Source organism: Chaetura pelagica, unplaced genomic scaffold, assembly GCF_000747805.2.
Source record: "Chaetura pelagica isolate M959 unplaced genomic scaffold, ChaPel_1.0 scaffold141, whole genome shotgun sequence".
NCBI lineage: Eukaryota > Metazoa > Chordata > Aves > Apodiformes > Apodidae > Chaetura > Chaetura pelagica.
Window position 1 is genome coordinate 1,483,564 of NW_009952059.1, and position 14,434 is coordinate 1,497,997.

General features: G+C 45.2%; 1 protein-coding gene across 1 annotated transcript in view; it reads left to right on the forward strand.

The window, feature by feature from the left end:
• Positions 1 to 14,070, forward strand: part of L2HGDH (L-2-hydroxyglutarate dehydrogenase) — a 14,419-nt gene extending 349 nt beyond the window's left edge. Inside the window, exons 2-9 of the mRNA XM_010004344.1 lie at positions 595 to 746; positions 5,305 to 5,436; positions 7,234 to 7,396; positions 8,061 to 8,095; positions 9,568 to 9,735; positions 11,415 to 11,572; positions 12,781 to 12,912; positions 13,875 to 14,070. Of these exons, the coding sequence (XP_010002646.1) occupies positions 595 to 746; positions 5,305 to 5,436; positions 7,234 to 7,396; positions 8,061 to 8,095; positions 9,568 to 9,735; positions 11,415 to 11,572; positions 12,781 to 12,912; positions 13,875 to 14,070 (1,136 nt within the window). The remainder of the gene's footprint in view (positions 1 to 594; positions 747 to 5,304; positions 5,437 to 7,233; positions 7,397 to 8,060; positions 8,096 to 9,567; positions 9,736 to 11,414; positions 11,573 to 12,780; positions 12,913 to 13,874) is intronic.
• Positions 14,071 to 14,434: the final 364 nt, after the last annotated feature.

The following is a 14,434-nucleotide window of genomic DNA, read 5'->3' on the forward strand; positions in this document are numbered from 1 at the left end:
AGGAATGATCTCTGGGAGTCAATATTTTAAGAAGGGGAACATGCCCAAGTTAATTCCGTGAAGATATTTGTGATATTTTTCACCTCTGTTTTACTTACTTACAGAGAGGAAATGGCCACCTAAGCCAGTTCACAAATACTTGAAAAGCCTACCAGGCCTGCCAGCATATCCAAAGGAAGGGAGGATTAAACAGACAGTTGAGAGAGACTTTTAAGTATACCTTTCATTTTAAAAACTGAAAATCTTAACATTTTCTACACAGTAAAAATAATTTTGATTGCTTGGCCTGAAGTTGTAGCTCTTGGAAGAAAAACTTGTGATTTTTTTTTTTGTTTCTTTCCCCTGTTGATTGAACACATTGCAAGCTGCAATGGTTTATTATTAACTAGGTCTTGCTGTGTCAGTATTTTTCTAGCCTTTGAAGACCAAGGCAGGAATGGTGTTTGCTGTGCAGTTACCTTATTTGAGCATCTCTTGTAACACTGATTTAGGGCAGGACCTCAAATTGCTCACTCTTCTGACAGCTGAAATAATTAAGGTATGAACCAACCATGGGAGCATGTGTTCCAGTGATGCTTTTTTCCTTCTCTTTAGCTCATCACCAGAGTGGACATAACAGTGGTGTGATTCACAGTGGGATTTACTACACACCTGGATCTCTGAAGGCCAAGCTGTGTGTGGAGGGTGCAGCCCTCTGCTATGAGTACTGTGACCAGAAGGGAATACCATATAAACAGTGTGGGAAGGTACAGCAGCTCCTCTGCCTCCTTACTTTACCTTTGGAAACTTATTGTAATGTATGTTACAATGTATAGCACAGGCCTGGTTGTGGTCTTTCTCTCAAGAAAGGAGTTTTGGCAACACTTAAAACCTTCAGGATGAATGTGCCTTTTTGTTCTTCTGCTTTCCAGCAACTCAAATCAGTTAGGCCTAAATAATCATTCTCCTTATCTGGGAGCTGAGCTGACATAGCCCAGATGTCATGGTTTCATGGTGGAAGTTTTAATGGTGAAAGCCAAGGTGGAAATGTTGGAAGCCAAGCCCCGTGGAGGGACACCTGTGTAGGAACAGCAAGGAACACAAAGGCTATCATTATGTACATGCTAAACTTCTTGGCATATCAGGCTCCAAAAAGGCTCCATGGCTTGAAAACAGCTCCAGATGTCACCCAGAGATGTACATTTTTGCCATGTTGCATCCAGCCAATAACCTGAAATGCTGAGGACAGGAGAGTGGCAGCACTGATTCAGCCTGGGGTCTTCCCAGCCCTATATCTTGTTTCTGGAAGTGTCTGTAAACAGAGACCCAGGAAGGAGTGAGAATAGGACAAGAAAATAATTAATTCTCTCAGTTTCCAACTGTTTTCAGCTCAGGTTATTTTCTGAGCCTAATCTGTTTTGTCTTTAGTGGCTCTCAATGGATTTCTCTTCCAAGTGTGTTTCAATTCAAAGTTTCTGCATCAGTGCATACTTTGATGAGCAGTTGCAGAGATCAACAACCCACTGCATGAAGAGACACATCACTTCGAAACCAGCTCCTGCAGGCTTCATCTGATGGCCCCTGGCCATTGTGTTGGAAGAGGTGGTGGACAGTTGATCTGTGCTCACATGCTCCAAGTTGCACAGGATTTTATATCTTCTCCTCCCCAAAAGTTGTCCCTTCCAGCTGGTGAGTCCTTGTCTGCTCAGTCATTGCTCTCCAAGAAGCTTTTCCATGCCTCTCTCCATCATGTCGTTGTTCTCTGAACCATTTCTTGTTTAATGCATCTTGGGTACAAGATGAGGACCACGGCTACTCACAGCCTTCAAGGTGTGGTCAGACTCTGGATGTTTGCAGTGAAATAGCAGAGGACTCTGTATTATCCTGTATCCTTTTCCTACTTGTTCCTGACATTCAGTTTTCAGTTGGCACTAGGCATTCAGCTGATATTTCCATAGGATTGTCTATCCTAATGCCAAGATCTTTATCCTGAGTGATAACTTTAACCTTGGATTCCATCATTTTATATGTGAAGCTAAAACTGCATCTTCTGTGATCATCATTTCATATTTATCTGCATTGAGTTTCATTTCGTTAGTCGATTGTTCCCCTCGGAAGGTCCCCCTGCAGTTCTTTGCAGTCAGCTCTTGTCTGAACAACCTTGAGTCATTTTAAGCCATCATCAGACTTTCTCACCTCCCAGTTCCTAGAATCACAGAATCGTTTTGGTTGGAAAAGACCTTTCAGATCATCAAGTCCAACCCTTCCCCCAGCCCTGCCAAGGCCACCACTGCCCCATGTCCCTCAGCACCACATCTACAGGCTTTGAAACCCCTCCAGGGATGGGGACTCCCCCCCTGCCCTGGGCAGCCTGGGCCAGGGCCTGACAGCCCTTTGGGGAAGAAATTGTTCCCAGTATCCAAACTAAAGCTCCCCTGGCACAACTTGAGGCTGTTTCCTCTTATTTCCTCTTGTTATCTGAGAGCAGAGCCCGACCCCCCTGGCTCCAACCTCCTCTCAGGCAGCTGCAGAGCCAGCAGGTCTCCCCTCACCTCCTTGTCTCCAGGCTGGACACCCCCAGCTCCCTCAGCTGCTGCTCCTCACACTTGTGCTCCAGCCCCTTCCCCAGCTCCCTTCTGTGGACACGCTCCAGCCCCTCCGTGTCCTTCTTGTGGTGAGGGGCCCAGAACTGACCCCAGGATTTGAGCTTGCTCATAAACATCTCAGGCAGCATTACTTTCTCTTAAAAGTACAGTGCAGACCCTATCTGATGTGACAAGCACCACTTGCAGCCCCCCTAGCTCAGCACCCACTGGGATCTGGTCCCTCCCAGCTCTAGGGTACAGAGTGGAGATCCCTGGATTTGGGCAGTGTTGAGGGACCCTGCAGCAGGGCAGGTGGTGGCTGGCCTGGCCTGGCTGTGCTCAGAGCTGTGTTCCTGCTGTCCTCCCTGCACGGCAACACTGGTCACAGGGTGGCACTGTGGATTTGTGCAGCGCTGCGCCTGCGGTTACAAACCTGCTCTGAAGTCAAAGCACCAAGGGAACAGCAAGGGAGCAGGCTTGCTCTGTAGGAGTCGATTTGAGCTTGGGCAGAGCTGGCATTGACCCAGCATTGTTGGTCCTTTGCTGACACTGAATGTGACTACTTCCACGTGGCTTCCCCAGCGGTGTTTATTCCAGGGAGGATCACATTGAGGCTTTACAGCTCATTTTACATAAAGCAGCCCCAGTCCTGGAGAACTTGGTGTCTTCTTGTTTTGCCAGACCCAAGCTGGGCCTGGAAGCAGGATGGGCTGTGCACACCTGGCACAGATAACCCATAGCCTGGATAAGTCCCTGGGGATAGTTGTGAACTAACTACATGGTGAAATGAAGTGAAGCTGGTGGAGTTCAGTGTAGACACCATGTCAGGACACGTCCTTACTCTCATGTGGAGACTGAGATTTGCACATCTTCAGTTAAGTTCAGGTTGTTTTTTGGAAGCATCCCAGTGGCTCTTCTTCTCTTATTTCTCATATTCTCTTTCACATTCAGTTTTGCAGTCTCATGGTACTTTTAGCAAATATTATCCATTGGTTGTAATAGAAACTACAGTTTAACATTTGTTTTTCACTCTCCTTAATATATGAGTGCTTTCTCAGTAACAGCAGGTGTGTGTAGCATTTTGTGTGACTAATGGCACAAGCTGCATTTTCCCCCTTTGATTTATAATTCACTGTTAACTCGTTCACTATTGCTTGTTAGTTTGGGCTTGATACCAAACCTGAGCTGCCTTTGTACATTTTGCTCACTGATGTGCATGTCCCTCAGCACCACATCTACAGGCTTTGAAACCCCTCCAGGGATGGGGACTCCCCCCCTGCCCTGGGCAGCCTGGGCCAGGGCCTGACAGCCCTTTGGGGAAGAAATTGTTCCCAGTATCCAAACTAAAGCTCCCCTGGCACAACTTGAGGCTGTTTCCTCTTATTTCCTCTTGTTATCTGAGAGCAGAGCCCGACCCCCCTGGCTCCAACCTCCTCTCAGCAGCTGCAGAGCCAGCAGGTCTCCCCTCACCTCCTTGTCTCCAGGCTGGACACCCCCAGCTCCCTCAGCTGCTGCTCCTCACACTTGTGCTCCAGCCCCTTCCCCAGCTCCCTTCTGTGGACACGCTCCAGCCCCTCCGTGTCCTTCTTGTGGTGAGGGGCCCAGAACTGACCCCAGGATTTGAGCTTGCTCATAAACATCTCAGGCAGCATTACTTTCTCTTAAAAGTACAGTGCAGACCCTATCTGATGTGACAAGCACCACTTGCAGCCCCCCTAGCTCAGCACCCACTGGGATCTGGTCCCTCCCAGCTCTAGGGTACAGAGTGGAGATCCCTGGATTTGGGCAGTGTTGAGGGACCCTGCAGCAGGGCAGGTGGTGGCTGGCCTGGCCTGGCTGTGCTCAGAGCTGTGTTCCTGCTGTCCTCCCTGCACGGCAACACTGGTCACAGGGTGGCACTGTGGATTTGTGCAGCGCTGCGCCTGCGGTTACAAACCTGCTCTGAAGTCAAAGCACCAAGGGAACAGCAAGGGAGCAGGCTTGCTCTGTAGGAGTCGATTTGAGCTTGGGCAGAGCTGGCATTGACCCAGCATTGCTGGTCCTTTGCTGACACTGAATGTGACTACTTCCACGTGGCTTCCCCAGCGGTGTTTATTCCAGGGAGGATCACATTGAGGCTTTACAGCTCATTTTACATAAAGCAGCCCCAGTCCTGGAGAACTTGGTGTCTTCTTGTTTTGCCAGACCCAAGCTGGGCCTGGAAGCAGGATGGGCTGTGCACACCTGGCACAGATAACCCATAGCCTGGATAAGTCCCTGGGGATAGTTGTGAACTAACTACATGGTGAAATGAAGTGAAGCTGGTGGAGTTCAGTGTAGACACCATGTCAGGACACGTCCTTACTCTCATGTGGAGACTGAGATTTGCACATCTTCAGTTAAGTTCAGGTTGTTTTTTGGAAGCATCCCAGTGGCTCTTCTTCTCTTATTTCTCATATTCTCTTTCACATTCAGTTTTGCAGTCTCATGGTACTTTTAGCAAATATTATCCATTGGTTGTAATAGAAACTACAGTTTAACATTTGTTTTTCACTCTCCTTAATATATGAGTGCTTTCTCAGTAACAGCAGGTGTGTGTAGCATTTTGTGTGACTAATGGCACAAGCTGCATTTTCCCCCTTTGATTTATAATTCACTGTTAACTCGTTCACTATTGCTTGTTAGTTTGGGCTTGATACCAAACCTGAGCTGCCTTTGTACATTTTGCTCACTGATGTGCCTTCTTACCTTGTTTCTGAAGCTAATTGTAGCTGTTCAACAAGATGAAATTCCAAGACTCAAAGCTCTGTATGAAAGAGGGCTGCAGAACAATGTCCCAGGTCTGAAACTGATTGGAGCAAAAGAAATACAAGCAAAAGAGCCCTTCTGCAGGGTAAGGTATTTGCTCACTTTAATTTGGCATGTAAGACCTTGGTTTCTCAGGTGACATAATTAAAAAAAAAATTTAACATAAATATGTTTCTGGCCTTGAGGTAATTTGAATGGGTGGTAAGTTCAAAAGAGCCTAAAAACCTGTAAGAAATATAATGGTCAACAAAAATAATTGTATTCATTTATTGCTGGAACTTTTTAGCTGGGGTTAATCTTTCATGTGCATTTGCAGGTCTAACACAACATAAGGGGATCCTGCAGAATCTTCCCTGGTGACACTTTCACCTGAGGTTCCTCCTGCTCACCTTTTCTCCATTTCTTGCTCCTTCTTTCTTGTAGCTTTTTTTGGTTGACAGACAGATTTTTCTTTTGCCCAGGTTAGAGCTGCTCCATCTCAGTTTATGCTGAGATGATCCTGCTCCTTCCCACTAAAACATTTAACTTACAGTAAAGCTTGATAGTGCAGCAATGAAAATCCCTTCCCATCTCTAAACTTGGATTAGGATCAAGCCAATTTCAATCCAGTTGCTTCCCACACATGTGATTGTTATGTAGCAGTTCTCAGCTTGTTTATTTTCACAGCAGGAAGCATGTGAGTAGGTTATGGAACACGAATTTGTTGTTGTTTTGTTTATTTTTGACTGAGAGAGAAATACAAATTCCCCGTGCTGTTTGACCTGGCAGCTTGCTGGTGGTGTGGCTGCATGAATCATTGCTTGTGAGTGGTTGTAGGTGCAGACTCCTTAAAACATTCTTTGCATGTTCAAGACCCAGCTGAGCATTTACTGCAAATGAACAGATTCAGATCAAGAAACCAAAGCAAATGAGGACAGACCCATCTGGATCTGTTCTTTCTTTCTTCTGAAGCAAAGGGAACTTGAATGTTGCTATGAAAGGTGTCACTGTGTCAAGAGGGGAGAAAAATATTTTTTTTTGTAAGATACAGTTTTACCAACCATCCTGGTTGTCTTGGGCATGTAAATAGCCCCTGCTGTTGTAGTGTCTGAGTGGCCGACAATCTTAGTGACACTTGCAGCATCTCTCTGAGACAACACAGTCTCAGAGAGACTGTCCTTATTTTATAGCTGGATCTAGGAAAATGCTGTGATGCCATCTAGTGTGATAACAATTATGTAAGTAACAGCCTTTTTACTATAAAGATAATAAAATGTCTCTGAGAAACATGAAAAATTCTAGCTACTTGTTGGACTTGAACCTTGCTGGAACACCCCTCACTAGACCAGGTTGCTCCAAGCCCCATCCAACCTGCCCTTCAACACTGCCAGGGATGGGGCAGCCACAGCTTCCCTGGGCAACCTGGGCTAGGGTCTCATCACCCTCACAGCACAGAATTTCTTCCTAATGTCTCATCTAAACCTCCCCTCTTTCAATTTTAATCCACTACCCCTCATCCCGTCCGTCCCTGCCCTTGTCCCAAGTCCCTCCCCAGCTTTCCTGGAGCCCCTTCAGGTACTGGAAGGTGCTCTAAGGTCTCTCTGGAGCCTTCTCTTCTCCAGGCTGAACCCCCCAACTCCCCCAGCCTGTCTCCAGAGGAGAGGGAGAGTTCATGCTGTAGTTACACCATCACTTAATTCACCAGTATTTTTCACCATATCAGTTGTTAGGAAGCATGAACATTGGAACTGTCACATGGAGAGACCAGGAACAGCCAGGGATGGGAGACAGCAGAGCTCCCTTCTCCCTGGCAATGCATATTGTTCCATCTCAAGGATTGCCTATATTGAAGATCAAAGTCCAAACACACCTTTCACTGTTCTGTATCTTCATGCTGTTTCAGGGGCTGATGGCCCTTGACTCTCCATACACCGGCATTGTGGATTATAAACAAGTGGCCCAGGCCTATGCTGAAGACTTCCAGGAAGCAGGTGGGACCATCCTGACTGATTTTGAAGTTACAAACATGGAGATGGCTAAAGAAGGTTCTTTGGAAATGGAAGATGGTAAGGCAGTTTTTTTGCCATCCGTTTACTACAGTCCTACCAAAGATTTTGTTCACGCTTGAGCTGAAATCACATTTCTGACCCTTTCTATCTCACAGGGAAGAGACAAAAGGCAAAATTATGTTAAGAGTATCAAGCCAGTTCAGTTTGGTTTTTTTCTCAGGCAACTGGGTTTTTTTGTTTCTTTTTTTTTCTCTCCAAAGAAGAGGGAATTATTTATTTTCATTTAATTCACTTAATGCTGGAGGAAAATGACAGTAAAACAGGGGAAGCAGCATCTTCTATTAAAATCAGATGGAACTGAATATTGTTTGTGTGGTCTTGTGGTAGTGCTTTCTGGTTAGCCTGGAATGCAGGCTGGATCACTGTTAGTACACACATGGGAGAAGAAGGAAGCATCTGGATGGTGCTCTCAGGCATGTGGTGTGATTCTTGGGGTGCCCTACGCAGGGACAGGAGTTGGGACTTGATGGTCCTGATGGGTCCCTTCCAACTCAGCATCTTCTATGATAAATCCAGTGAAGTCCAGCAGTGTCAGTTATGTTAAGAGTAGTTGCTTCATAGCTTGGAGGTCTTCCAGTGGAAGAACCCCTCACTGTGACAGGTTGCTTGTTCACTCAGTTTTCTGTCTATTAATTCCTTCTCTTGTCTGATTCTGTTACAGGACTGAAATACCCACTTGTTGTGAGGAGCTCAAAGGTAAGAGCTAAGATGAAGATTTAATTGCTCAATAGAAAGCTGCTTCTTAAGCCTTTTTGTGGATTAACCAGCTCTCTAACACAAGTGAAAAAGCTGTTGTTCAATAACATGGTCACTGTCATCCAGGACTGCTTTTATAAAACAACTGTTCTTAACAAAACACATGAGCTGAAGGAAAAAAAATCAGTAAAAGGAAAATTGGCTTCATCCTGGCTCAAACCAGGACAAAAACACATGAGCACACCCAGATTTTACTGTGTACTGGGAATAATAATGAAAGTAAAACTTTCTGCTGCCTCACTGGTGTTTGTCTGTATATGTCCCTTATCTTCTTTATTTGCACATTCTCATGCTTGTTTGTTGTTTCCAAGGCCTCCTTTAATGACTTAACTCATTTAGTGAGAAACACCTACTTTAGTGTTTGCTTTTGGCCTGTGGTATCTATAAAGGAGGGTGATAAGGATGCATTTAGAATCATTCACTCATCAGAAAGCCAGAATTACATGAGTAAAATGGGTACATATATTAGTGTCATTCCTGCAAGTCAGTTACTGCTGCTCAGGAATTGTAGTTGTGACCTTTTCACTTTCAGGAGGGAATATCTGGACTCTTCTTTGAGGGGCAAAAAAAAGGACAACCAAAAATCAAAACAGTCTCCCCCCCCCTCAGTAATTTTTAAAGGGTGTGCTGCGGCTTTCTAGTTCTGTTTCTGCTTTCCCATTAAACAGGAGCTCCCAAAATCTGTTAGATTGTCTCAACAAATACTGGTTTGTCTTCCCTTCTCCTCCCCTCCCATTCCTTTTGCTTTCCTTTTGCTTTCCTTTTGCTTTCCTTTTGCTTTCCTTTTGCTTTCCTTTTGCTTTCCTTTTGCTTTCCTTTTGCTTTCCTTTTGCTTTCCTTTTGCTTTCCTTTTGCTTTCCTTTTGCTTTCCTTTTGCTTTCCTTTTGCTTTCCTTTTGCTTTCCTTTTGCTTTCCTTTTGCTTTCCTTTTGCTTTCCTTTTGCTTTCCTTTTGCTTTCCTTTTGCTTTCCCTTCCTCTCCTTTCCCTTACTTTCCTTTTACTTTATTTTTTATGGAAACATTATAGTTGAAGAAAAGTCCCAGAGTGTGTGAAAGCAGAGACTGTGAGCTCCATAGGTAGATAGGTAGTTTGTGAACCTGAAGGGAGGCTGAGAATCAATGACATTATTTGTTTTTTATTATTTCTTTTCCCCCCTCCCCACCCCATGTCTCTGCAGGCTCTGCCAGCCCTACCTGCCCAGAGAATTGCCATTTCAGGGTTGGTTCCTGTCCAGTGAATAAAGGAGACTCTTACAAATAATTAAATGAAACAATTACATGTTTCTGCCTCCTTTTGAAAACATGGTTTCTGATCTTGACTGATTTTTTTCCAAAGCTTGTAGGTGATGAGTGGGGTGTTGTTTTAGTAGATAGGTTGATTTTTTGGGTGTGTTTGGTTGTGTTTTCTCTCAGGGTGAGGAGATCTCCTGTGGACACATTGTGACCTGTGCAGGGCTTCACTCTGACCGCCTGTCTGAGATCAGTGGCTGCAGCCCCGAGCCCAGGATTGTGCCTTTCCGTGGGGATTACTTGGTGCTGAAACCAGAAAAGTGCTACATGGTGAAAGGAAATATTTATCCAGTAGGTAGTGCCTTGTGTGCCTTGCCAGTCTGTTTTTTTGTTGTGTTTCTTTTGGGGGTTTTTCCTTCATTGTTTTTTTTTGTTGTTGTTGTGGTCGGTTGGTTGTTTAATAGGGAAGGAATCACAGAATGGTGGGGGTTGGAAGGGACCTCTGGAGATGATCTTGTCCATCCCCCCTGCCAGAGCAGGATCCCCTAGAGCAGATCCCACAGGAACATGTCCAGACAGGTTTGGAATGTCTCCAGGGATGGAGACTCCACAGCCTCCCTGGGCAGCCTGTCCCAGGGCTCTGTCACCCTCAGAGTAACAAAGTATTTTCTCACATTCAGATTAAACCTCCTGAGTCCCAGTTTGTGCCCATTGCCCCTTGTCCTGTCCCAGGACACCACTGGGAAGAGTCTGGCCCTATCCTCCTGACAATCCCTTTAGATATTGATCAGCACTGATCAGATCCCCTCTCAGCCTCCTTTTCTCCAGCTGAACAGCCCCAGCACTCCCAGCCTTTCCTCACAGGCAGATGCTCCAGTCCCTTCAGTATCTCAGTGCCCCGTGCTGGACTCTCTCCAGTAGCTCCTTGTCCTTCTGGAACTGGGGAGCCCAGAACCACAGACAGGGCTCCAGGTGATGCCTCCCCAGGGCAGAGCAGAGGGGCAGGAGAACCTCCCTGACCTGCTGGCCTCACTCTTGATGCCCCCCAGGATGGCACTGGCCTTTGTATTTTTTGTTCTGGGCAAAGTTGGTAATGATGAGAAAATTGCACAGCTCTTAGTGATGTGTTACCAGAAATGTAATGTTGTTTGTAGAGTGGTTGCTCTAAGCTTCAATAGTATTAAAAGGATATTTTTAACAGGAAAAAAAAAGCACACAGATACAGAGAAGCAACATTAACCAGCCTGGCTAACTGCACTTTGTTTTCAGCAATACAGGAGCCCTTGAGGTTTTCCTAATATTTTATAACCTATTTTATTGCAGTATAATTACTGCTGGTGAATAGCATTAGTGTGTCATTGGTTTTGTTGTGGGATGATTTATACCCTGAGAAATCATGCATCTTTTTTTCCCCCTGTTGTTTTCCTTTTACCTGAGATACAGTCATAATGGGCTCTGTTCTGTTCTTCAGTGTTTTAAATGAGTTACATGCTGTAATTGCACAATTAACAAGCACAAGAACCAGCACAGGAGCCAATTGTATGACTATAAATTTTTCACCATGAGGACAGTCAAACATTGGAACAGTCTCTCTCCCAAGGGAGGTGGTAGATTCCCCCCAGTTGGACAGTTTGAAGTCTCAGCTGGACAGGGTGCTGAGCCACCTCATATAAACTACAGTAGTACCTGGAAAGGTTGGACCAGATGATCCTTGAGGTCCCTTCCAACCTGCCATTGTAAGATTCCATGACTCAAATTTTGTTGTAGTGATTGGAAACCAAACAACCAATATACTTCCTTTTTAATTTGTTTGTTTAAAAATTATTTCTGTTTCTTGGGAGGGCAACTCCTTGACTGTGTTTTAGTTGGTTTTATTCACTCTCTCACACTATAAACTGTAAATGTCTGGACTCCCCTCCTCACCAATGTTTTCCATGTTTCCTGTCTGAGTTTGTTGACATGAGTAGTTGTGTGGCTGTCTCTGTGACCTGGTTTGTAGCAGCTGTAGTAACTGGTGTATCCTCCTTTAGGTTCCCAATCCTCGGTTCCCTTTCCTGGGATTTCATTTCACACCAAGAATGGATGGCAGCATTTGGCTTGGTCCTAATGCAGTACTGGCCTTTAAGAGAGAGGGCTACAAATTGTTTGACTTCAGCACTGGGGACTTTTTAGATGCTGTCACGTACAGGTAATGTCTCATTTTTTCTGCTGAACAGTTATTTAAATGTCAGCTTATGACTCCATGAAAGCTCATCTGCTTTTGCCAAGTTTTTTTGGGTTTTTAAAGACTGATGTGCTGTTAAGGGTGGGCTTCTCCAAGTCACTTGACTTCATGTCATCTGACATTCCAATTTTCATAAACTACCAAGACACATGGCAGCTGGTCTGAGAATCTGGCTGCTCATTGGAGGGTACTGGTGAGCCATCCTGCTACTGGTGGAGCTCCTCCAGGATTTGGTTTGGTCCAGCACAGTGTAATATTTTAATCAGCCTAGACAATCTGATTAAAACACTTGCAGAGGATGCTTTAAAGACAGAACACAGAGTGGTCTCAATCAGCATGTTAAACTTGTATCAGACCTTCAATATGCATTTTAAAAAATGTCCGAGTGCAAGGAAATACATTTAAGGGCCAGGAATGCAGGCTGGGAAGCTGTATTAGGAAACAAGGAGTAAGGAATCCTTGCTAAAACTGCAAACATAAATGAACAGAATGTCTGTGGAAGTTGAAAGAAATATGCTTCCCTGTGAGGGGCTGGACAGACCATTGGCAAGTGCTCCATTTTAGAGATTACACTTGAAAAAGAATGTGAAAATATTGGGGAGGAGCCAAGGAGAGGCTGAAGAACAGGTCAAGGAACTGGTAAAAGGTTTCTGGCAAACAGTTCAACTTAATGCAGTTTATTAAAGAGTCAGAAGCACCTTGATCATTGTCTATAGATTTTTCTGGTGGAAGACTTGAGGAAAGCAAACAAACAAGATTTGCAAAGACACAGCAAGATTCATTGACTGAAAGCTGAGAGTTTTAGAAGTGTGATGATCTTTTCAGAATGGTTATGGAAAAAAGCCTGGAGCAGCATGTCTGTCTCCCCTCGTGCCTGTGGGTTTTCAATCTCTTGCTATTTGACTTGGCCAGAGGGAAATCCTGGACACAAGAAGGACTGGAGTTCAGAGAGAATTCTCAAGAAAGAATGTAAATTCAATGCTACAGTTCTGCGAGCAAGGTTTGCTGAAGCAGGGAAGGACAAATGTATTCCTCAGCATGATGGGATTACTGCTGTTGGGAATGGGAACTTTTGCCCTGCACTTGCTGCCTTCTTAGGCAGTGTTGGTTGGAGAGGGCTGCATTTATCATGGAAGATTTGTTCTCACTGCAGTTATTTTTTCTCTCCACAGTGGGTTGTGGAAGCTTGTGCTGAGAAACTTATCTTATGGGCTCGGTGAAATGTACAGAGCATGTTTCCTTAGTGCACAGGTGAAGGAACTTCAGAAGTTCATCCCTGAGATCACTGTCAATGATGTACTCAGGTAAACAAAACCTCTCTTGTTAGTAACAACCAACGGCTTGTTAGCTCTCTTAAGAGTAGCAAATGTAGCATTAATTTACTCCTTCCCTTCACCAAAATATGCTCCCAAAGCATATGAGCATGTAGATACTTCCTACAGGAAGGTCTTTTCTATGGTGTTTACTTGTGTATAGGCAAGTTTGATGAGTCTTTGTGTGACTTCTTACACTCTCCATATGCTGAAATTCACAGTTGTGACATACTCACCCAAATGAGAAAGTCTTTCTTCTAGTGACACATTCAGTAGCCTGAACATAATCTGAGTTCCCAAAAAATGCAGAAAACTGATGAAGTTTATAGGGGATGCCAGGCTGTGACTTGCTACTGACTGAATATTGACTTGGTTCAGTCATCTCAATACAATTGTACTCAGCTTCTTACTGTGTGGAGGGACAAACTAATTCAAAGGAGTTTAGAAGTGCTAAGGAACTGAAGAGACTTGTGAGAAAAGGTGATGCATGGAGGTGGGTTTAACTGTTCAAATGTTTGCAAGGAAAAAATCCAGAGTAAGAAAAGGTTGAGCGTGGTAAGAGGGAGTTACTCAGCTCAGGCAGTGTTCTGTTGGCATGAAATTCATGTTTGCAAGGCTTGTCATTTCAAAACAAAGGGTTTCCTTTTGGAAAAGACAGGGCATATTTTGTGTGTGTGTGGAGGACGGTACCTTCACAACCAGGAAAGAGACAGAAGATCCTCTGCTTGGCTACCTGCCTTTGTTTTACGGTAAAACAACACTTGTGAGGACACCTCCCACTCTGCCTCAGAAGTGTGAAAACTTCCCTCTGCTCTCCCAAAAGCCTGGTTGGGCTTTGACTCCAGTCTGCCTTCTGTACAGTCTCCCTGCCTTCACCAGGTCAGAACAGAACTGGTTGCCTGACTTCAGAAAACATGTTGTTTCTGGTGGTCAGCTCCTCCTTCGTTTTGCAGGGGTCCATCTGGAGTGAGAGCTCAAGCCTTGGACAGTGATGGAAATCTGGTGGATGACTTTGTATTTGACGGAGGCAGCGGAGATCTTGGGAGCAGAATTCTTCACGTCAGAAATGCCCCTTCTCCTGCTGCCACCTCCTCCCTTGCCATTGCAAAAATGATTGCAGACGAAGTAAAGCGAAGATTCGAATTGTGAAGTGATTGGCGGGTGTCGTGCAGTCCTGCCCCTCTTGTATGTGTAGCAGTTTGTCTGCATTGAGTGAACCCTGCAGAGCCTTTACATGAGAGAGAGAAAAAAGGCAACGTGTTCCTTGCCAGACCAGCACTGGTGTGTCTGGGCAGTGCAAAACCAGCAGTTGAGATGTTTGCCATTGCCAGCTCACCACTTCCCAGCTTCCTGAATCAGGGAGTGGTGGTGCCTGCTGAGACCTGGAGTGGTAGGGCCACCTGCAGGGGAGAAGCAAACAGCCCCGTTTGCAGGAGCAGCCCGTGGAGGAGCTGATGCCAGGCACAGCCAGGAGGCTCCCTCGGGACTCTTAGTGGGTCATTATGTGGAGCAG